General features: G+C 56.0%; 1 protein-coding gene, 1 long non-coding RNA gene and 1 pseudogene across 2 annotated transcripts; 1 reads left to right on the top strand and 2 right to left on the bottom strand.

Moving 5' to 3' along the window:
- Positions 1–139: 139 nt before the first annotated feature.
- LOC135274852 (uncharacterized) lies at positions 140–2429 on the bottom strand. Its single transcript, XR_010342561.1, has 3 exons — positions 2067–2429; positions 1996–2019; positions 140–1939 (listed from the first exon to the last, which is right to left on the bottom strand). It is a non-coding gene; the product is annotated as an uncharacterized LOC135274852 (long non-coding RNA).
- A 112-nt stretch (positions 2430–2541) lies between these two features.
- CEP72 (centrosomal protein 72) lies at positions 2542–19657 on the bottom strand. The gene is made up of 5 exons (XM_064375829.1): positions 19569–19657; positions 11682–11806; positions 10651–10843; positions 6806–6932; positions 2542–2631 (listed from the first exon to the last, which is right to left on the bottom strand). The coding sequence occupies exons 1-4, from the start codon at positions 19648–19650 to the stop codon at positions 6928–6930; spliced, it is 405 nt and encodes a 134-aa protein (XP_064231899.1). The 5' UTR covers positions 19651–19657; the 3' UTR covers positions 2542–2631; positions 6806–6927.
- LOC105732946 (protein CUSTOS-like) lies at positions 14411–19336 on the top strand (annotated as a pseudogene).
- Positions 19658–24929: the final 5272 nt, after the last annotated feature.

The following is a 24929-nucleotide window of genomic DNA, read 5'->3' as shown; positions in this document are numbered from 1 at the left end:
ACACCTGCCAATAAATGAGACAGACCATCCAATAGACAAAGAGAGAAAATCCCTGCAAGGCACCAACAGGAAATCCCAGTGAGCCACGGACCCGGGGGAAGGTGCCGGGCAGGGAGAGGCCAGGAGGAGGCCCAGCCCACACCCTCCGGAGCAAGGCGCCAACGCCTCGGCGACGGGTGCGGAAAACACGGGCCAGCAGACGGGATCACACACGACTAGCAGTCGGGCCTGCTGGTGCAACTTACACCTGTGACAGACCCATGGGGGTCTGTGGCCTTTATCCTGGAAGGGGCAGAGCTTGGCTACACATATGACCAGACTGTACATTAACCCAGGTGAGGTGTGGCAGCCTCAGCCGGAGGGGGAGGGACGGAGGGGGGAATGGGGAGGAACAGGAGAGAGAATGGGAGGGGGAAAGGGAGGGAAAAGAAAGGAGAGTGGGGGAAAGGGGGTGAAGGGGGAGGGGGAGGAACCGACCACAGACCAGCCTTCCCTGCTTAGGCCACAGGAACAGGGGTTCACACAACAGCACCCACAAAACCGCCCAGAGCAACCTGTCCTCGCCTCCTCCAGCAGCTCCTCTTCCTCACCGCACCCAGCCTTCAACCACTTCCCAACACACAATTCTTTGAATACAAACTAAGATTCCGCCTTGAGGAACCCCTCACACCCAGCCTCCTTCTCACTACCCTACTGTAGCCAGGGAGTAAAGGTGACATCTCCAAGTTTCTAACTGAACACGAACTGAAGTGAGGAGAAGCAGAGCTGCAGGAGTGCGGCCCAGGGAACCAGGATGTCCCGCCACGCCCAGCCATCTCCACGTGCCTGTCTCCCCGGTCACACTGCAGGCAGAGTCACGCCGCACTGTCCACGCCTCACAGTCCATGCCTCAGTCACACCTCACAGCCCACACCTCACAGTCATACCTCAGTCACCTCACAGTCCACGCCTCATGGTCCACGCCTCACAGTCCACGCCTCAGTCACACCTCACAGTCACATCTCACAGTCCACGCCTCACAGTCACACATCACAGTCCATACCTCACAGTCACACCTCATAATCCACACCTCACAGTCCACACCTCAGTCACACTTAACAGTCCACGCCTCAGTCACACCTCACAGCCCACACCTCACAGTCATACCACAGTCACCTCTCACAGTCCATGCCTCATGGTCCACGCCTCACAGTCCACGCCTCAGTCACACCTCACAGCCCACACCTCACAGTCATACCTCAGTCACATCTCACAGTCCACGCCTCAGTCACACCTCACAGTCACACCTCACAGCCCACATCTCACAGTCCACGCCTCACAGTCACACATCACAGTCCATACCTCACAGTCACACCTCATAATCCACACCTCACAGTCCACACCTCAGTCACACTTAACAGTCACACCTCAGTCACACCTCACAGCCCACACCTCACAGTCATACCACAGTCACCTCTCACAGTCCATGCCTCATGGTCCACGCCTCACAGTCCACGCCTCAGTCACACCTCACAGCCCACACCTCACAGTCACACCTCAGTCACCTCTCACAGTCCACGCCTCATGGTCCACGCCTCACAGTCCACACCTCAGTCACACCTCACAGTCACATCTCACAGTCCACGCCTCACAGTCACACCTCACAGTCCACACCTCACAGTCATACCTCAGTCACATCTCACAGCCCACACCTCACAGTCCACGTCTCACAGTCACACATCACAGTCCACACCTCAGTTACACCTCAGTCACACCTCACAGTCCACACCTCAGTCACACTTAACAGTCACACCTCAGTCATACCTCAGTCACACCTCACAGTCCACACCTCACAGTCCACACCTCAGTCACACTTCAGCCACACCTCAGTCACACCTCACAGTCCACACCTCAGTCACACCTCAGTCACACCTCACAGTCCACACCTCACAGTCCACACCTCAGTTACACCTGTCACACCTCAGTCACACCTCACAGTCCACACCTCAGTTACACCTCAGTCACACCTCACAGTCACACCTCAGTTACACCTCAGTCACACCTCACAGTCCACACCTCAGTCACACCTCACAGTCCACACCTCAGTCACACCTCACAGTCCACACCTCAGTCACACCTCACAGTCCACATCTCACAGTCATACTTCACAGTCATGCCTCATGGTTGACACCTCATGACCCACTCCCCAAGGTCACATACCTCACAGTCCCACCTCCCGGTCCACACTTCACTGTCCATGCCTGATAGTCATGCCTCATGGTCAGACCTCACATCCACACCTCGCGGTCACACTTATTGGGTCACACTTCCTGATCCACACCTCATACCTGCTAGAGCAGGAAAGACCTCAGTTTTCAGAGGAACGTTTATGGAAGTTTCAAGTCAGCAGGGGTCCTGGGTGCCATCCACCAACGCTCATGAACAGCTACTCCTGGTGCCCTCTGGTGCAACCCAGGCCAGCCCCAGCCTCCCTGTGCCTCAGCCTCCTCCCAAGGCCCCGCCAGGCCTCCCGGTGGCACCTGTGGCTCTCCTGCAGCATCTGCGTGAGCTCCTGGATCTTGTCATAGTGGTCCACGTGCTGCTTCAGCTCCACAATCTCACCACACAGCCTCGTCACACTTGTTTGAAGTCCTGAAAAAGAAAAGAAAGTGCTACTTTTTAGTAAAACTCATCCATACATTTGAAAATGAAAACAATTCTAGATTTAAACTGGATCTCGGTTACCAGAAGAAGAATATAGCGGGAAAAGGTCAGTTTTAATGAGACTCAAAGACAGGGTGAGCATGAATGCCACGTCCCCACCTGTGCTGTTTCTACCCCCGCCCTCCCAGGGCTGAAGCTGTGTGGTCTGCCCTCCACAGGCCCCCATGGAGCCACACCCGTGTGAGGGCAGGGGGAGCCGGCACCGGCCGGAGGCCCCGCCACTGGGCCTGTCTGCTGGCTTCTCCTCCGCCAGGAAGCATGCTCTGCCCCTCGCGGGAGAGCCCGTGGGTTTCGGGAAAAGCACCAAGCGGCCGACAGTGGCCACAGGTCTCCCCAGTGCCCTCTGCCTCTGCATCCATCAGCGGCAAAACACACAGCTGGTTTCCATCTACAAACCCCTGCCTGCTTCTGGATTTCCAACGCGAGAGGAGAAGAGAGATATTCCTTAGTGGCTTCCCAAATCCACACATGGGATACAAATAAACGCACATACAGACCCACTCTTACAGAACCACATGGTGACCGAGGCAGTGAGAAAGCCGGGGGGGGAGGAAGGTGGCAGGCAAAGGGTGACAGTGACACCTTCAGCAGGCTCTCCTCACCCACAAGGCAGAGGCGCTGCAGGAGCAGCCACAGTGTTAATGAAGGCCTTACCACACCATGCCATGTGGAGTCCACGTCGACGTATATGTTGACGGAGTGCATGAGTGAAGGAAATGCAGGGCGGCACCATTTTGGGACATTTCACAGTCCACATGGTGATCAGACCAAGAGTCCTTAGATGGCAAAACCATGTAAGCTACAGCAACCTAGAAACAACATGACAGCACCCCAGGGACACTACAGCACCCCAGAAATAACACTACAGCACCCCAGAGACAACACTACAGCACCCCAGAAACACTACAGCACCCCAGGGACATCACTACAGCACCCCAGAAACAACACTACAGCACCCCAGGGACATCACTACAGCACCCCAGGGACATCACTACAGCACCCCAGAAACACTACAGCACCCCAGGGACATCACTACAGCACCCCAGAAACAACACTACAGCACCCCAGGGACATCACTACAGCACCCCAGGGACATCACTACAGCACCCCAGAAACACTACAGCACCCCAGGGACATCACTACAGCACCCCAGAAACAACACTACAGCACCCCAGAAACACTACAGCACCCCAGGGACGTCACTACAGCACCCCAGAAACAACACTACAGCACCCCAGAGACACTACAGCACCCCAGGGACATCACTACAGCACCCCAGAAACACTACAGCACCCCAGGGACATCACTACAGCACCCCAGAAACAACACTACAGCACCCCAGAGACACTACAGCACCCCAGGGACATCACTACAGCACCCCAGAAACACTACAGCACCCCAGGGACATCACTACAGCACCCCAGAAACAACACTACAGCACCCCAGAAACACTACAGCACCCCAGGGACGTCACTACAGCACCCCAGGGACGTCACTACAGCACCCCAGGGACAACACTACAGCACCCCAGAGACAACACTACAGCACCCCAGGGACATCACTACAGCACCCCAGGGACATCACTACAGCACCCCAGGGACATCACTACAGCACCCCAGGGACATCACTACAGCACCCCAGAAACACTACAGCACCCCAGGGACATCACTACAGCACCCCAGAAACACTACAGCACCCCAGGGACAACACTACAGCACCCCAGGGACGTCACTACAGCACCCCAGGGACATCACTACAGCACCCCAGAAACACTACAGCACCCCAGGGACATCACTACAGCACCCCAGGGACATCACTACAGCACCCCAGAAACACTACAGCACCCCAGGGACATCACTACAGCACCCCAGAAACACTACAGCACCCCAGGGACATCACTACAGCACCCCAGGGACGTCACTACAGCACCCCAGGGACATCACTACAGCACCCCAGAAACACTACAGCACCCCAGAAACACTACAGCACCCCAGGGACATCACTACAGCACCCCAGGGACATCACTACAGCACCCCAGAAACACTACAGCACCCCAGGGACAACACTATGGCACCCCAGAAACAACACTACAGCACCCCAGGGACAACACTACAGCACCCCAGGGACGTCACTACAGCACCCCAGGGACATCACTACAGCACCCCAGAAACACTACAGCACCCCAGGGACATCACTACAGCACCCCAGGGACGTCACTACAGCACCCCAGGGACATCACTACAGCACCCCAGAAACACTACAGCACCCCAGAAACACTACAGCACCCCAGGGACATCACTACAGCACCCCAGGGACATCACTACAGCACCCCAGAAACACTACAGCACCCCAGGGACAACACTATGGCACCCCAGAAACAACACTACAGCACCCCAGGGACAACACTACAGCACCCCAGGGACGTCACTACAGCACCCCAGGGACATCACTACAGCACCCCAGAAACACTACAGCACCCCAGGGACATCACTACAGCACCCCAGGGACATCACTACAGCACCCCAGAAACACTACAGCACCCCAGGGACATCACTACAGCACCCCAGGGACGTCACTACAGCACCCCAGGGACATCACTACAGCACCCCAGAAACACTACAGCACCCCAGAAACACTACAGCACCCCAGGGACATCACTACAGCACCCCAGGGACATCACTACAGCACCCCAGAAACACTACAGCACCCCAGGGACAACACTACAGCACCCCAGAAACAACACTACAGCACCCCAGGGACAACACTACAGCACCCCAGAAACAAGGAAGCCTTGGGACCCCAAACACAAGCGCTGGGACAAACCCCCAGCAGCCACATGTCACACACCATGTCCACCTCTGCAGGGGTGAGGCCGCTGTCAGCAGTGGGTAGCTGACAGCTCCCAAGTGTCCTTGCTCCCTTGGGAAACCCAGTGGGCCAACTAGGGAACCACATCCCTGCCCCCCAACCCAAGATGGTGAGGCCAGGGAGCCCCATGTGGTGTGGAAGAGCTGGTGCAGCCCTGTTATCCCTCCAAGCTGACCCACCTGGTCCCTCATAGAACAGAGCCTGCACCAAGAGGAACAGTGTGGGGTCAGGGTCAGGGTCAAGGTCAGGGTCAGGGTCAAGCAGATGACCGCATCAGAGAAGGGTGGAGGAGCGAGCAGGGCCTGAGAATCCCCAGAAGGAGGCTGCCCTGGCCTCAATCCAAGAGGTCAGAACACTGTCCTGACCCTGCCTCCTCCTTGAAGTTCAGAATAAATTTCATGTAAAAAGGAGGAGAAAGTACTGAAGCCAAATCCCACAGTCTCTGTGAGACAAAGGGTCTTACAGAGGGCACAAGAACATCACACGACAAGCCACACCCACAGAATGAACCCACAGAATGAACCCACTTCAAAATGAGCAAAACGCAAAAAGGAAATGACAGAAGAGATGAAAAAACGATGATGGAAACGTCAGAAAAGAGATGCCTGAACTCAGGGAAGAATTAGCAATAAAAGAAAAAATTCACACCGGAAGGAAGCTTAAGGAGCAAAGACAGAGTCCAGAAAGCCCTCGCTCCCCACCGATGGTTCCCAGAAACGGCCACGAAGCAAAGCAACCGCCGTGTAACGAAGCCGACTTCAGCGTCCACACAGGGCGCCCACGGGAGCCAGAGCGACGCTCCCACAGCGTGTAACGAAGCCACCTTCACCGTCCACACAGGGCGCCCACGGGAGCCAGAGCGACGCTCCCACAGCGTGTAACGAAGCCACCTTCACCGTCCACACAGGGCGCCCACGGGAGCCAGAGCGACGCTCCCACAGCGTGTAACGAAGCCACCTTCACCGTCCACACAGGCTGACAGGAGCCAGAGTGACATTCCCACAGCATATAATGAAGCCAACTTCACCGTCCACACAGGCCACCACGCCACATCCACGCCAAGACCTCCCCGACACGTGTCTGTGGCATAAACTCCGGCAGAGGCAGGGGCTCGGCTCTGCACTTACCAACTGCGTCTGTGGCTGCTCCCTCTCTCAGTAAGAATTTAAACAGGTCTACGCAGGCACATCCGAACACTGACATCTCACAACGTTGTCTTACCAAACAAACTTACCAGCGAGCTGCAGATTTAAGGTAGCTGCAGCGTCTGCATTTTTCACCTCCTTTTTCATACTGAACAAAAGCGATTTTAAGCCACTATTCTCTTCCGAAGATGTATCTAAATGTTGTCTCAAATCATTCTGGGGACACAGAAAACACACTTAAAATGCGGAAGTCAAATTCAGTAAAATGCATAAAGAAAACAGAACTGAACCTTTTGAAAATCCCAGAGGGTTCCTTTCACGTAGTCACAATGTGAAGGCAACGATTCCGTTTCTGGCAAAGCTCCCTGCTCCCAGCCCTGAGCCCTGCGCAGCCCCACAGCACCCTTGGGAAGGGGCGGGAAGAGAGGAGGGGACGGAAAGGGGCGCCCCAGCCTGTGAGAGCCCCACTTCCGAGTCTCCCCACACTTCCAGCAGTAAGATATTCTTCAGGCACTAGCTGTTCCGACTATAAACTAATATATGATTATATATACAGGATTATATAAAGAAATAACCGAGCAGTAACACTGTAAGATACTCGTCAGGCACTAATTGTTCCGACTATAAACTAACACATTACTATATATACAGGATTATATAAAGAAATAACTGAGCAGTAAGAAATTCCTCAGGCACTAGCTGTTCCAACTATAAACTAATGTAAGATTATATATAAGAGATTATGTATAAAAGGAAGTAACTGAGTAATAACACTGTAAGCTAAGATATTCTTCAGGCACTCATTGTGCGGGAGATCTGCTTAGCTCTCCTTCCTCAGTGCCCAGAAGAGGGGTTACCCACGGCCCCGCACCCTCCCACCCCGCCTTCACCCGCCCCGCACTAACACACAGCTCACTGTCCACCAAGACTTTGCTGTGCTCCCAAGTCAGTTCCAAATCCCGTTCTCCAAGAACACTTCTCTGGACTGTTCTGTAAATTCTAATGCAGCATGTCCAAAGCCAACCGCAAACTCACCTTCTCCCCAAGCTCACCCCCTCCTGCCAGCGCAGTCTACCCAAACGCTGGCTTCTCCCCAAACGCTGGTTTCACCCCACATGCAGGCCCTTGCTATCTGCCTCCTCCACCACCAAGGCCTTTCCATGACCCACGCATAGCCGAGGACTGAGCCCCTCCGGGAGGCACCATTCAGGCAGCAGGCCATCCCTGGGACCCAGCAGCTCCACGGCTCCGTGGCGCCTCTGAGGCGGGAAGACCCTCACGTTCCTTTTCTGTAAAAACACTAAGATTCTGAATCTAAAACTTGGATGACAGAGGTGACGATTTAGAACTGAAGATTCCAAAAATTACCCATAATAAGGACTGCAGCTTCTGAAACAGAGCCAAACTCAACTGTTAAGGAGTTATTTGGCTAACCAGCCAAATAAACATTACAAAACAGGCACTTATTCCTTGAAAGCCTCTTATAATTGAACAGCAAAATCCTAACTGGGTTTGGAAACAGAGAGTGTCTTGGGGGGTCCATTATTAACGCCCACGGCCCCACCCCAGGGGGAAGAGAGTTGGACCAGCAGCCAGGCTCTCAGGAGGCCAGCGACACGCATGCTCCCAAGGAGGCTCTCCTCGCTGCCAAGAGCCGCAGCGCAGAGCTCTATCCACACTGGTCAGGCTCCGGAAGGCCAGCAGCAGTGCCCAGCACTCGCCGCATGAGTGGGAAAGCCAGGGTCTTCCCTGACAGTGATGCTGGGAGCTGGGTCTCACTCTGGCCACACAGACACCCTGAGTGCCTCCCAGGCCTTGCACAGCAGCGAATGCACCCCAATTGCTGCCCTCCCGCCCGACGCTCCTGTCCCGCCACTCGCCAGCCCCAGTGCCCAGTGCAGCTGAGCTCTTGCAAAGGCAAAGCCCACCGGGAGGCAGGCCTCCCATCAGCTCCTCTAGCCACTTTCAGAAGGTTAGAGAAAAACTGTTTTGATTGTTAGTTACTAAAAAATGGTCAAACTGCGGCAGACTGGGGCATTCTTACAAGAGGACTCCTTTAAACAGATTTCAATCCACACCACTACACCTACACTGTGACCAACGGGGAACGGAGGTGTTGACAGACAGCTCTTTCCAGCATCTCCAGAAACTTCTCCAAGTGGCAAAACAGTGCAGTTTAAAATGTTAGAATCTGGCCAGGCACAGCAGCCCACGCCTGTGGTCCCAGCACTTTGGGAGGTCAGGGCAGACGGATCGCTCAAGGTCAGGAGTTCGAGACCAGTCTGGCCAGCACGACAAAACCCCATCTCTACTAAAACTACAAAAATTAGCTGGGCGTGGTAGCGCACGCCTGTAGTCCCAGCTACTTGGGAGGCCAAGGTAGGAGTAATACTTGAACCTGGGAGGTGGAGGTTGCAGTGGGCCAAGATCACCGCACTGCACTCCAGCCTGGGTGGCAGAGTAAGACTCTGTATCAAATAAAATAAAATAAAAGTGTTAAAATTCCATTTACAAACTCGTGGGTGGTCCCATCATGGTCAGGACATTCCGGTCCTGCCTGTGACGAGGCGACGTCGCCCCGTGTCGCTCCACGATGGCCCCAGACAGCCGGGCCCAGTCCACTCGCCGAGGCCCTCAGAGGCTCATCCACCCGCTTTCCCACCTCCCGCGTGCGGCTTCGCTGACGTCACGTCACGCGGACGTCACAGGGCTGAAGGGCGAGGTCTGCCGGGCGTTCATCTGCTGGGCAGCAAAACCCCGGAGGGTCCTCAGTCCCGACAGTCAGTCCCCGGGGCCAGACACATCACCCGCCGATGTGCTTCCACTGCAGGACCTCCTTCAGCTGCTATTTACTTGAACCTGACATATCAATCTCAACCCTCTGAAAGAACCGACTGCTCCTCACAGCCGTGGAAGCATCTTGTTCAGGGCACTCACGGTGGGGAAAGGGTTCTGTCCTCTGTTGATTCTGCTGGCCTTTTTTTCTAACAAGATAGTCGGGACTCTGTGATTCTGGTTTTGATAATGTCCTAGGTTCAGAAGGAGGGGCAGGTTTTGGACAGCGGCGCATGATAGGTCCGACCCTAACAGCAGAAATAGCCAGTGATGGCCATGCTGGGCAGCCCGGGAGCTTACAGATGTTAACTAGGGTCTCCCCACCACATGTCAACACAGCATTCGTATCCCCCACTTCACACGGGAGGACTGAGGTAAGAGGCCCGCACCCTCTCCTTCCCCCACAGACTCTGGTCAGTGTGCTCCTGGGTTGAGGCCCCAGCTCTCTCTACTGGAGCTGTGACTCAGGGCAGGATCAGCAGAGACACCGCCAGGTGCTCACAGCGACAACGCCTCCGGAGAGGCAGGAGACCGGCGGGAAGGTGACCTGCGGCTGCTCCAACCCAGGGACCCTCCCTGCTGGGCACAGCTGAGGGCCTACAGGACTGCCACGGAAACCTTCTCTTTCAGGATCGTGACCTGAAGGTCACTGCGCCTCATCCCCTCCCGACCCTGTCCCCGTGGCAGGGTGTGGGGGACAAAGAGCTGCCTATCCTGTGTGCTTACAAGTGGGGACAACCAGCCTGCGCCCTGCTGCTTAGCTGCGCCTGAGGTGATGCCCGGTGGCTAGGACGGAAGATGTTCAGGGACGTGCCCACATCCAACAGCCACGCCACAGAGTGCCGGAAAAGGACGGAGCAGCCTGGCCGGGGCTGCACTCCCACAGCCACGGCCCTGCACCCTCCCAGGCCGCTCTCCTCCCAGCCCCATCCTGTACAGACACAGGGCCGCTGGAGCTGTGCGTCTGCAGGGACTCAAGCCATCGGTGTAGAAGATCAACTCCCTGTTCCAGAAGGAATCAAGTGTGTGACGCTGAGAACACAGATGCCACTACCAGTCCCGCGGGGGCGAGCACGGGCGAGGCCCGCCTGACGCCTACCCGGCCGCCGGAGCCTGGGGAGCAGGTGCACGACAAAATGGCGGTAGTCAGACTCGGCCTTCACCACGGGGTTCAGCCGCAAGTCCACGTCCACAAGCTCGGTCAGGGAGTGGGGCCGAAACACTTCTGCCAGCGAGGAGATGCAGCTGTGGTAGAGATTGAGGCTCTCCAGGGCAGTCAGGTACTGAATACCCTGTTAACAGGAAGACACTGAATTTGTTCACACTTTAAACCAACCAACTAATAAACACGTTTGCAATAAATACATGCGTTACCAGGAAAAGCGGTAAAATGAGACGTTCTCATTTGCGAAGTTCTCTGGGCCCCACGCGGTGAGATGACCGTTTAGGGAAGCCCCGTGTGCCGCAGCGTGACGCGACTGGGCACAGCCGGTACCTACTGAGGCCTCTGTGTGCACCACGCTGAGTGATTCACACACACAATTTCACTTAATCCACACACCGCCCTAGCGGGTGAGAACCGTCAGGGTCCCACTTCGCAGATGAGAAAGCTGAGGCCTGGGAAGGGGAATGATGAGGCAGCGCTGGGTGCAGCCCAGCGGCCCACGTCTGACCTGGAGCAGACTCCCGAGCTGGTGTCAGACACAGCCTCCATAATGTTCAGGCCCCACGCTCGGGGCAGGCACCTCCCACAGTCCTGTCAAGGCCAATCAGGCCACGGGCAGGGTGTGCACAGCTCCCCTCACCATCACCTAGGCGTCTCCCACCAGGGCGACCCCGCCAGGGGCCCAGCAGCAGCCCCAGACCCACTGCGCTGCCACTTAGTAAGTCTCTGGGGTCTCATTTCATTTCCTTTAAATACACAACCTTCGTCAGTAGAGGGCTACAACACAATGTAACGTGCTGTGTATGAAATCCAGCCCACGGCAAACACAACCAAACACCACACAGAGAGTCCACTTTACAGGTATAAGCACAGTCACAAAACAGACTCCGTGTCCACTGTAAATGTGCTTTCCACTGATGTTGACGGTTACGAATTTGCTTTTTAGAAAGAGACCTGAAACTCACCTCCAGGCTAACCAAGGAGTTGCGTGAGAGATCGAGAGATTTCAGACCCGTTAAACGCATCAGAGAATGTCCCAGGTGGGTGATCTCTTGGTAAGTTCCAGGGATAGACAATGACCGAAGCTCGGCTAAGAATACAAAAAAATTATGAGACTTTAATCTTTTCTTTTGAAAACAATGATTACAATACAAGTGAGGTCCTTGGTGTTTGGAATACAGTGGATACTGACACAGTCCTGCTTTGACTGAACCTTACTCCAGCTCCTGAATCTCCTCCTAGGCCCTCTGTCCCTTCCTTGTAAGGTCCAGTCCAGCGCAGCCAGAACCCCCACCCTCAGTGTCTGATCAGGTTCCTCATCCCCCAGGTCCCACAGGTGATGCCGGCTCCCCAGCCTGTCTTTCGCAACAGCCCCCTGGGTCGGTTTAGCTAAAATTCCCCTGGCTCCTCCTGTTTGCTCTCAGTCATTTTCCACCCACTGCCCCACCCTGATCCTCGACTATAAACTGCCCTCGGCCCCCACCTCACCTGCAGCTGAGCCCCATCTCTCTCCCCCACGGCAAAATCCCAGCACAGTGGCCCCAGGCCCGCCTCCATGGCTCTGAACAAAGCCTTCCCCACCGTGCCTGGCAAGGGTCATTCAATACATTCCTTCCTCTAACAATACACGTAAAAAGACTGAAAGACAAACGTTAACACACGTGTCCTACTGTGGAATAAATCCCTCTATTATCCCCCTTACACATTTCTGTATTTCCAACTTTTCTTAGATATAGGACCCTCATCATCTGAAAGAGGCACCGAGAAACCCAGTGCGACTCATTCGGAGTTGGAATGTCAGCACTGAGGAGCAGGGACCGTCCCTGGGGTTTTAGCTTGTTATTTCCACAGTACCTCCAAGCCCACGCCCTTCCTTCCACCTTTACTGCCTCTCCCTCCCAAACCGTCTCTCACCAGGAACACCTCACTCATTCACCTCCCGCTTCCACTCTGGCTGCTCAGTTCCGTCACCCCTCGCAGCCATCACCGTCTGAAAGCACCAGCCGGGAAACCTGCCTGCTCTGTCCTCCCCCCACACCTCGGCGGGGCCGTGCGAGCTCTGTGCACCGTGCCTGCCTCCATTAGAGCAACGTCAACTATGAGACGGAAGTCTCCACAGCCAAAAAGAAGGTTAGATCTGAATACGTCAATACAGCAATACTTTCCCAGGAAAATTTAAATGTTAAAATATGTTTTTTTTGTTTTTTGGTGGTTTTTTTTGGAGACAGAGTCTCACTCTGTTGCCCAGGCTGGAGTGCAGTGGTTTGATCTCAGCTCACTGCAACCTCCACCTTCCGGGTACAAGTGATTCTCCCGTCTCAGTCTCTTGAGTAGCTGGGATTACAGGTGCCTGCCACCACATCCAGCTAATTTTTGTATTTTTAGTACAGACCAGGTTTCACCATGTTGGTCGGGCTGGTCTCAAACTCCTGACCTAAAGTGATCCATCTGCCTTGACCTTCCAAAGTACAAGGACTACAGGCGTGAGCCACTGCGCCCGGCCAGAATATGTTTTGATTAAGTTCAAAATTGGGTTGGAGCTCTTCCGATTCCAGGCAAGATGGAGGAGATAAATTTCATCCTACTCCTCCCACATATTAGACCCACCACCCTGGAGGAAAGTATACAAAACAAGCATCGGGAGACTGAAAGGTGGGAACAGACGGCCAACCGGCCAGGGACCTCGGCACTCGAGAAATAACCCAGCACTGAGTCCCTGGGTTGGCTCTGGGGTTTTGTTTATGCCGGTCTACTACACGTCCCACTCCGGGTGCCACACGAGCGAGCACCCCAGACACACCAATGGACCAAAGCCCTCAGCCTGCTCTCCATGGTCAAAGGACCAGGAGGGCCCTTGCAGGCCCCTTCACATAGGCTCTCTTCACATCATCAGCCCTACTGCGACCAAACCACGCACCCACACCCACCCCCTATTGCAGCCAAACCACACACACACACACACACACACACAACCTACTGCAAGCAAGCCTCCCCCCCGCACCCACACGCACCCCCTTCATCCACCTGGCCTCGTGCAGCAGCAAGCACCGGGGTGTGAGAATGGACCCTGACTACTGGCCTGGCCTGGCTGGAACGACGCGGTGCCCTTCACCCTCCCAGCCAGCAGGGTGCGCCAGAGGCCATGGATGACGCAGGAGCCCCACGACCGCCCAGGCAGAGGCGGCACCCAGCAGGCGAGAGTGAGGAGTCCGGTCAAGTAAGGGGATTTAAACACGAAGCAGAGTCTCATGACGTCACACCCAGCATGTCCACAACACGATTTACAAAATGACCGAGAACCAGAGAAACGGCAATTTGAATGAGAAAACAGTCAATCAACAGACATCACCAAGAGGACACAGAAGTCAAGTCTAACAAGGACTATAAAGTGACTGTCATAAAAATACTTCTGTGTGCAATTACAAACCCTTGACACCAAAAACAAATGTCAGCGGCGCTAGTTCAAGATGGCGGCGCCCGTGGCAGCAGGAGCGACGCGGAGGAGCCGGCCCGGGGCTCGGAGCGAAGGCCGCACGGGGCGGTGAAGCCAACGGCCGGCCCTCAGCGGATCCTGTTGACTCCATCCTGAAAGTGCGTCTCTCTGGAGTCCCCGCTTCTCACCAGCTCGATTACTGCAGCCGACCGCGTGCTCCTGCCTTTGCCCCGACAGTCCCGCGCCGCACGGCAGCCAGAGATGTCCTGTGAAAACCCAGGCGCTGCAAACAGCCGGCTGCGACCCTCCCCACCGAGCCCCAAAGGCGGATGAACGCGAGCAAGAGGGCAACGAGCTTCAGCCAGCCCCGAATTCCGGGCCCGCGAAGCCAAGAGGCTGGGAGCGCTGCTGGGCAGCTTCACTACCACCTCGGAAGCAGCAAAGGAGCCAGCGAAAGCTCAGGTACAAAGTCGCTTCAGAGGACGATGCTTTCCGCCTTTTCTCCACGTCTGTCCCTGGAGGCCGTGAGAAGGAAGCGCCCGCCCTGCAGCCGCAGCACTGAGGACGGCAAGGAGGAGAGGCGGCGGTGCCGGGGGTGCCGGGAGGCGGCTGTGTCGGCGTGGGACACCCTGCGGGAGCCAGCCATCCACGGCGCTGGCACGGGGAGGAGGAGGCGCAGAAGAAAAGGAAGTTGAAAAAGAAAGCCAAGCAGGTGGCTACAGTCGCCACCACCCCACCAGCGCGGACACGGTCCGGAAGCAGAAGCCAGGTGAGCTCACCAGGGACCAGGTGTCGCTTGGAACCAAAAAGAAGAAAAAGGCAAAGGCGGCCAGTGAGGCCTCTCCATTCCCACCGGCGAAGAGTGCCACAGCGGGGCCTGCAAACAACCTAGCTCTGCGCACGGGGCTCAGCTCCAACGGCGGCGTGCCCCGGGGACAAGGCATTTCCAAGCCCACCTCCCTCTCCAAGTTCAAGGACTGCGCTGGCAAGTCTAGACTGCCCATAAGACCCTGATGGCGACGAGGGCTTGCCTGAGAGTCGGGCCAAAGAAGTGGCTGTGGGTGAGAAGCCCAAGCACGGCCTGCCCGTCTGCGCTCCCATGGGGGACTGGGGGCCTGTGGTTCCAGAACATCGCATGGCCTCAGGAAAAGGAGCGTTCTGATTGAGACTAGCGGCCAAGTGGTGAAACCTCTATCTCCCTAGAACTGTCTGAGGTGGGCAGGGGAAGGGAGGCCTCCTCAGCCTGGCGTGAGAAACCGTTTTTAGAAAATGAGAGAAGGGATCCCAAGATGCCAAGGCCCAGAGAAACCTCTGTTCTTCTCCCCTTAGCCCGCATAGACGTCACAGCAGTGTCTGAGAAAGGAGAGATTTTTTTCACCCCCAGCTTTCTAGAATTTCCGGAGAGTGAGTTGGATATCGCCTCTGTCGGTGCTGAACCTTACGACGCTTTGAATAAACATCCTCCTCCTCTCTCCACCCCACTCAAGACTTCAGGAAGTGCCACGGCACTCGTGGACTGGGCTTCCTGTGACAGAGGTATTCTGCAAGAAGTAGAAGCTCGCTGCCAAGCGCAGTGGCTCACGCCTGAATTCCCAGCACTTTGGGAGGCCAAGGAGGGTGGATCAATTGAGGCCAAGAGTGAGACCAGTCTGGCCAACGTGGGGAGACCCCGCCTCTACTAAAAATACAAAAATTAGCTGGGCATGTTGGCACACGCCTGTAATCCCAGCTACTTGGGAGGCTGAGGCAGGAGAATCATTTGAACCCAGGAGGTGGAGGTTGCAGTGAGCCGAGATTGCACCACTGCACTCCAGCCTGGGCAACAAAGTGAGATGAGACCCTGTCTCAAAAAAAAAAAGAAGAAGAAGTAGAAGCTCACAGCCACTCACAGCCAGACACTGGCTCACACCTGTAATCCCAGCACCTTGGGAGGCAGAAGCAGGGGGATCACTTGAGGCCAGGAGTTCCAGACCCACCTGGATAACATGGTGAAACCCTGTCTCTATTTAAAAAATTCAAAAATTAAAAAACAAAAAAGTCTTAGCAAAGAAACAGAAGATAAAAAGAAGAAAAATAGAATTTCAAAGAAAATACAGTAACAAAAAATCACAAGAGCAGTTTAATAGCAGAATGGAGATGACAGATGAAAACTATAAAACTATAAAGAAAAACTAAGAGAGCCGGTCACAAGCAGACCTGCCCTGAGACAATCGCTGAAGAAAGTTCTTCAAACGTAAAGACCAAAGAAGCCTGGAACATGGTGGAATGAAGAACAAAGAACAGAGCAGGTAAGCATGCGGATAAATATGTCTCCTCCTGAGTTATTTAAAAGGCTAGGTAGTTTTAAAACTCACATGATTAATATGGTTCTCGAGGTATGCAGAGGAAATGCTTAAGACCACTGAAGTGTAAAGGGGACAGGACAGAGACTAAGTGGTGGTAAGGTTTCGACGTTTCGCTCAGAAGCGGTAAAGTGTCTGTAAAAGTGAACTGTGCTGAATTACATACACATGTTGTGATTTGTGAAGCCCCCACTATGAAAACCATACAAGGAGATACACATCAAAACATAACAGATAAACCAAAATGAGATGCTAAAAATATCTGACTACGTCACAGGAGGCAGGAAAAGGGAAACAGAAGAAAAAACACAGGAAACAATTAAAAAATAAAATGGCGCACTTAAGTCCTAATATTTAACAATTAGATTAAATGTAAATGGCCTAAAACACTACTACAAGACAGAGATTAGCAGAGTGAATAAAAATAATGAACCAAGAAACTAATTTCAAATGTAAAATACAAGTAGGTTAAAAGTTCAAAGTAAATGGATAGCAAAAGATACACCACGCAAAAACCAATCAGAGGACAGCAGCAGCTACTCATATCAAACAAGACACATGTCTCAACAAAGAAAATTACCAGGAATAAATGAGGAACAAGGGCTGGGCACGGTGGCTCCCGCCTGGAATCCCAGCACTTTGGGAGGCTGAGGCGGGTGGATCATCTGAGGTCAGGAGTTTGAGAGTAGCCTGGACAACATGGTGAAACCCTGTCTCTACTAAAAATACAAACATTAGCTGGGTGTGGTGGCGGGGTGCCTGTAATCGTAGCTACTAGGGAGGCTGAGGCAGGAGAGTCGTGTGAACCCAGGAGGCAGAGGTTGCAGTGAGTCCACTTCACGCCACTGCACTCCAGCCTGGGCAACAAGAGCAAAAGTCTGTCTCAAAAAAAAAAAAAAAAAAAAAAAAAAAAAAGAGGAAGACTACATCTATTAAAAGGGTCAGTTCATTAAGAAGACATACAAATTCTAGATATGTAATTCAACAAATAACAGCTTCAAAACACATAAAGTGAAAAAAGAAATAGACAAATCTACAATTATAGTGAAGGGTTCAAGACCCCTCTCTCAGCAAGGATACAGAAGAATTGAACAATACCATCAACCAACAGGATCTAATTGATATTTATGTATTCACATAACACTCCACTCAACAACAGAATACACGTTCAAGTGCACCTGGGGCATTCAAAAATATAGCCCAGATGCTGGACCATAAAGCAAATCTTGACAAATTTAAAAGAATTAAGATCATACAGATTATGTTCTGGCCATAATGGAATCACACAGAAAAATAGCAGGAAAATCTCCAAACGCACGGAAGCTTAAAAACATACTCCTTCAAAATCCACAGGTCAAAGAGGAAGTCTCAAGGGAAATTCTTAAAATATTCTGAACTGGATGAAAATTAAAATACAACATAACAAAACTTGTGAATACAGTGAAAGTAGTGTTTAGGGGGAAATTTGTGGCACTATTTATATTAGAAAAGAAGAAAGTCTCAAATCAATGATCTACATTTTTGCCTCAAGAATCTAGAAAAAGCATAACATAAATGCAAAGCAAGCAGAAAAGGAAATAAAAAGCAGAAATCAGTGAAATTTGAAACTAGAAAAACACTGGAGAAAAACTGATCAAACCCAAAGTTGGTTCTTTGAAAAGATCAGTAACATTAACAAACCTCTAGCAAGACTGAAAAAGAAGACACAGATCATCCATATCAGGAACAGAAGAGGGATATCCCTGGAAACGCTGCAGCACCAAGCAGGGAAGAAGGGGGCTCAGGGCATCCCGAGGTCAGCTGCCCTCTCACTGGATTCCTCAGAGCCCTGTGGCACCTTAGGATCACTCAGACTCTGTCACGAGGTTACAGTTCCCCTTAACTACTCTGTGTATAGTAACGTGGACATTATAAAAAGGTTAAGTTTTCCATTTGAGATATTCTTTCAGGACCTGGGGACTGATGCCAGCTGGTCTAAGGACCCCACAAACAGATTCACCAAAGAATGCAGTTTCCACAGGATGTAACTGATCCTAGATCCATATTGTTGAATGTTCCAGGTGGACTTGATCAATGCAGTTTCCACAGGATCTAATCATCCCGATGATTCCGTGCCCTTTACCGCCAACAACTGACAACCCCAATTTTCCAGCCCCTCACGATTCTGTTCCTTAAAAAAACCGCAGCTCAGATCTCCCTGGGGAGATGGACTGAGGCCTCCTTCCACCTCCCTGCTGGGTTCCTGCCAGGATTAAACTGTTTCTCTGCTGCAAACCGGTCCCCCACCCCCATGTCTCAGTGTATTGGCCTGTGGCCCTGCAGCACCTGACTGAACCTGTCGGCCCAGTAACACCTGCAGACCACACACAGACATCAACAGGCTCATAACAGAACACCAGGAACAACTCTACACACATTCTCGACAAGTCAGCTCAAATGAGCCAACTCCACAAAATCACACACAGGCAAGACTCAAGGTGAACTGATAATATGAACAGTTTCCTAACAACCGGATATAGAATTTGTCATTTAAAAGCTTCAAAAACAGAAATTTACGTGCCCATGTGGTTTCACTGGAAAATTCCAAGAAACATTCAAAGCACACACTCATCAGCACAAACTCTACAAAACCTCTTCTAAATGTCAGAAGAGAAGGCAACACTTCTCAACAGTAAACTCAGCTTCACCCTGACGTCAACACCAGGCGAAAGCAGCCAGGAAGAAGGAGACCGGCCGAGGCCGACATCACCACGGGGTGGGCCCAGGAGAAGCAGGAGAGGGTCCCCGGCGGGACGGCGGGCAGCTCCAGGACAGCAAGGCCGGCTGCCTCTTCTCCGCGACGTAACCCCGTGACGAGCCACAACCACCCGACAGGCGGGCAGGAGCCGGACTCCGGGACACGGACGCGGGCAGGGGCCGCACGTGGGCACGCGGGGGCTGCGCCTGGGCACGCGGGGGCTGCGCCTGGGCACGGGGGGGGTGGGGTCCTCGCCTGGGCACAGCCGCCCCGGGAAGCTCGGCACCCACCCCCCGCCACCCTCGCGCTTGCACCCCCGCCCGCCCGTCCGCCGGCGCACCCAGGTTGCGCTGAGGCCCCAGGCCACTCTTCGACCGGATCGCTTCCTCACTCAGCACCAGCCACGGGGCAGCCCGCGCCATGTTTCAAACGGAGCGCTCACCACGGCGCCTGCGCGGCGGGGCGGGGTGGAGCCTGCGCGACGGGTGGGGCGGGGAGAGGGGCGGGGCCTTGCGGCGGCGGGCGGGGAAGGGGCGGGGCCTGTGCGGACGGAACCCAGAGGATCCTAAGTGGGCGGTTCACCCCTGTACACACCTGGCAGTGACATACCAGGGACGTTGCCAGCGAGCTGGTCTACTCTGCAGTGATGGTATCTGGGTGCCCCTAGTCACCAGGAGGAAGGCGGGGAGAGGACACCCCTGGGGCTCTGGGCTCCGTCCACCAGGTGCTGGGCCACAGTGACACAGTGACACAGTGACACAGCGGATGTCCTGAGCGGGACTGAAGTCTTCCCGCTCAACAGGCTGAACTCTGTCTTCCTTGAAAGCTCTGTGGAAGGACCTCACAGGGTAAACGCAGGGAGACCCTCCAGGGCACAGCCAGCCATGAGCCACGGTGCTGGGCCTGTTCTGGGGTGTGTGCAGGGGGTGTGCAGAGGATGCCACAGGGTCTGTGCAGGGAGGACGTACAGGGGGTGTACACAGGAAGTGTGCAGGGGTTTATACAGGGTGTGTCTGCCAGGGTTAATACAGGGGGTGTGTGCAGGGGTGTGTGCAGAGGATGCCACAGGGTCTGTGCAGGGAGTACGTACAGGGGGTGTATATTGGGAGTATGCAGGAGTTTATACAGGGTATGTGTGCAGGGGTGTGTGCAGGCGGTCTACGGAGGGCGGTGGCAGATGGTGGGTGCGGGGGGTCTACGGGGGCGGTGGCAGATGGTGGGTGCGGGGGGTCTACGGGGGGCGGTAGCAGATGGTGGATGCAGGGCTGCATCTGGTCAGCCCAGGACGGTCTCTTGACCCGCTGGTGTTAGAGTACATTTGGCCGGATTCCCCTCATCTGATATTTGACAAGCTGCAAACCCAAGGGCTTGCTGGTGTTGGAGGGCGCCTCTGTGCTGACCTCAGTGTGTGCAGCAAGAGCCCGGGCACCGTGGCCCGCCTGTCTCAGGCAGTGCTCTGTGGGAGAATGGGTGTCTCCACCGACAACCCAGGGAGGACAGCAGGAGGAGCCCTGAGTTGGGCTCAAGAGCTGTGGGAGCAGATGGCCCTTCTGGTCTCTGCCACAGCCTTAGGCCGTGAGACCCACAGCGCCGTATTTGATCACCGTGTATGGGGACTGCCGAGCACTCAGCATTCCTGAGTGCAGATTGTCAGGTAGCTTTCCAAAACTTGCAAACCCAGAAACAGCTCCACGACCCCTCCTACAAGACGGTTAAGGGGTTCAGGACACAGCGGAGCCTCACACCCCCAGCCCCGCCACTGCCCCGGGTGTGCACTGAGGGAGCGAACAGCATCCCGCTCTTCAGAAGGACACGACAGCAGATAGAAGGCCTCATGGGCCCTCGCCCAACAGCAGTGGCTTTTCTGGCATAACACTGAGCCCCTTCCTCCTGGGCAGGTGCCCACTGGCCAGACAGGGCAGGGCAGAGGCGAGTAGGACCTGAGTGGGCAGCCGGTCCAGGGCAGAGCCACAGGGATGTGACGGAAGTGCCAACAGGAGCTTTGAAAGCAATGCCTCATCTCACCAGCGTATCGCAGCTTCGCTGTGGAAAATATACACACTACAGAAGGGAGCCCAGACGAGAGGTGCCGCCCTGCTGAGAAAACCCGCCGCAGCGTGCCCACGGTCCCGCCAGTGTTCCCTCAGCTCTGTGCGCATTCAGTCATGAGGTTATGCTAAGCATTGCCACGCTTCTGCCACGAAGTAGTCTTTCGTGTCACTTACTAAACAGCATTTTAATGGTCACGTTAGATCAGAAACCAAACCCACTTTATTATCCCGTCTTCAGCAGCTGAACATCGTGTCTGTCTCCACTTTCTCATGGCGGTCACTCTGTTTGGCCACATCGTGAAGATCCGTGGAGGCGTGGCAGCCTTCCAGCCTGGAGGAGGACTGCGAAAGCGCAGAGCGTCGGAGAAGCTGGGAAAGCAGAGGCAGGGGGTGAGGTGCCTGTGGCAGAGGCTCCCACCATGACCCCTCCCCATCCCAGCACACGCTCCCACCATGACCCCTCCCCATCCCAGCACACGCTCCCACCATGACCCCTCCCCATCCCAGCACACGCTCCCACCATGGCCCCTCCCCATCCCAGCACACGCTCCCACCATGACCCCTCCCCATCCCAGCACACGCTCCCACCATGACCCCTCCCCATCCCAGCACAGGCTCCCACCATGACCCCTCCCCATCCCAGCACAGGCTCCCACCATGACCCCTCCCCATCCCAGCACAGGCTCCCACCATGACCCCTCCCCATCCCAGCACAGGCTCCCACCATGACCCCTCCCCATCCCAGCACAGGCTCCCACCATGACCCCTCCCCATCCCAGCACACGCTCCCACCATGACCCCTCCCCATCCCAGCACACGCTCCCACCATGACCCCTCCCCATCCCAGCACACGCTCCCACCATGACCCCTCCCCATCCCAGCACACGCTCCCACCATGACCCCTCCCCATCCCAGCACACGCTCCCACCATGACCCCTCCCCATCCCAGCACACGCTCCCACCATGACCCCTCCCCATCCCAGCACAGGCTCCCACCATGACCCCTCCCCATCCCAGCACAGGCTCCCACCATGACCCCTCCCCATCCCAGCACAGGCTCCCACCATGACCCCTCCCCATCCCAGCACACGCTCCCACCATGACCCCTCCCCATCCCAGCACACGCTCCCACCATGACAACTCCCCATCCCAGCACACGCTCCCACCATGACAACTCCCCATCCCAGCACAGGCTCCCACCATGACCCCTCCCCATCCCAGCACAGGCTCCCACCATGACCCCTCCCCATCCCAGCACACGCTCCCACCATGACCCCTCCCCATCCCAGCACACGCTCCCACCATGACCCCTCCCCATCCCAGCACACGCTCCCACCATGACCCCTCCCCATCCCAGCACACGCTCCCACCATGACCCCTCCCCATCCCAGCACACGCTCCCACCATGACCCCTCCCCATCCCAGCACACGCTCCCACCATGACCCCTCCCCATCCCAGCACAGGCTCCCACCATGACCCCTCCCCATCCCAGCACAGGCTCCCACCATGACCCCTCCCCATCCCAGCACAGGCTCCCACCATGACCCCTCCCCATCCCAGCACAGGCTCCCACCATGACCCCTCCCCATCCCAGCACAGGCTCCCACCATGACCCCTCCCCATCCCAGCACACGCTCCCACCATGACCCCTCCCCATCCCAGCACACGCTCCCACCATGACCCCTCCCCATCCCAGCACACGCTCCCACCATGACCACTCCCCATCCCAGCACACGCTCCCACCATGACCCCTCCCCATCCCAGCACACGCTCCCACCATGACCCCTCCCCATCCCAGCACACGCTCCCACCATGGCCCCTCCCCATCCCAGCACACGCTCCCACCATGACCCCTCCCCATCCCAGCACACGCTCCCACCATGACCCCTCCCCATCCCAGCACACGCTCCCACCATGACCCCTCCCCATCCCAGCACACGCTCCCACCATGACAACTCCCCATCCCAGCACACGCTCCCACCATGACCCCTCCCCATCCCAGCACACGCTCCCACCATGACCCCTCCCCATCCCAGCACACGCTCCCACCATGACCCCTCCCCATCCCAGCACACGCTCCCACCATGACCCCTCCCCATCCCAGCACACGCTCCCACCATGACCCCTCCCCATCCCAGCACACGCTCCCACCATGACCCCTCCCCATCCCAGCACACGCTCCCACCATGACCCCTCCCCATCCCAGCACACGCTCCCACCATGACCCCTCCCCATCCCAGCACACGCTCCCACCATGACCCCTCCCCATCCCAGCACACGCTCCCACCATGACCCCTCCCCATCCCAGCACACGCTCCCACCATGACAACTCCCCATCCCAGCACACGCTCCCACCATGACAACTCCCCATCCCAGCACACGCTCCCACCATGACCCCTCCCCATCCCAGCACACGCTCCCACCATGACCCCTCCCCATCCCAGCACACGCTCCCACCATGACCCCTCCCCATCCCAGCACACGCTCCCACCATGACCCCTCCCCATCCCAGCACACGCTCCCACCATGACCCCTCCCCATCCCAGCACACGCTCCCACCATGACCCCTCCCCATCCCAGCACACGCTCCCACCATGACAACTCCCCATCCCAGCACACGCTCCCACCATGACAACTCCCCATCCCAGCACACGCTCCCACCATGACCCCTCCCCATCCCAGCACACGCTCCCACCATGACCCCTCCCCATCCCAGCACACGCTCCCACCATGACCCCTCCCCATCCCAGCACACGCTCCCACCATGACCCCTCCCCATCCCAGCACACGCTCCCACCATGACCCCTCCCCATCCCAGCACAGGCTCCCACCATGACCCCTCCCCATCCCAGCACACGCTCCCACCATGACCCCTCCCCATCCCAGCACACGCTCCCACCATGACCCCTCCCCATCCCAGCACACGCTCCCACCATGACCCCTCCCCATCCCAGCACACGCTCCCACCATGACAACTCCCCATCCCAGCACACGCTCCCACCATGACAACTCCCCATCCCAGCACACGCTCCCACCATGACCCCTCCCCATCCCAGCACACGCTCCCACCATGACCCCTCCCCATCCCAGCACACGCTCCCACCATGACCCCTCCCCATCCCAGCACACGCTCCCACCATGACAACTCCCCATCCCAGCACACGCTCCCACCATGACAACTCCCCATCCCAGCACACGCTCCCACCATGACCCCTCCCCATCCCAGCACACGCTCCCACCATGACCCCTCCCCATCCCAGCACACGCTCCCACCATGACCCCTCCCCATCCCAGCACACGCTCCCACCATGACCCCTCCCCATCCCAGCACACGCTCCCACCATGACCCCTCCCCATCCCAGCACAGGCTCCCACCATGACCCCTCCCCATCCCAGCACAGGCTCCCACCATGACCCCTCCCCATCCCAGCACAGGCTCCCACCATGACCCCTCCCCATCCCAGCACACGCTCCCACCATGACAACTCCCCATCCCAGCACACGCTCCCACCATGACCCCTCCCCATCCCAGCACACGCTCCCACCATGACAACTCCCCATCCCAGCACACGCTCCCACCATGACAACTCCCCATCCCAGCACTGGATCGCAGGATGAGCTGTGATCCTGATGACCGCATGATTAATCC

Source organism: Aotus nancymaae, unplaced genomic scaffold (genome assembly GCF_030222135.1).
Source record: "Aotus nancymaae isolate 86718 unplaced genomic scaffold, 86718_ANA_hifiasm-v0.15.2.pri h1tg000014l, whole genome shotgun sequence".
Lineage (NCBI taxonomy): Eukaryota > Metazoa > Chordata > Mammalia > Primates > Aotidae > Aotus > Aotus nancymaae.
This window is presented reverse-complemented; position numbering and strand designations above follow the sequence as displayed.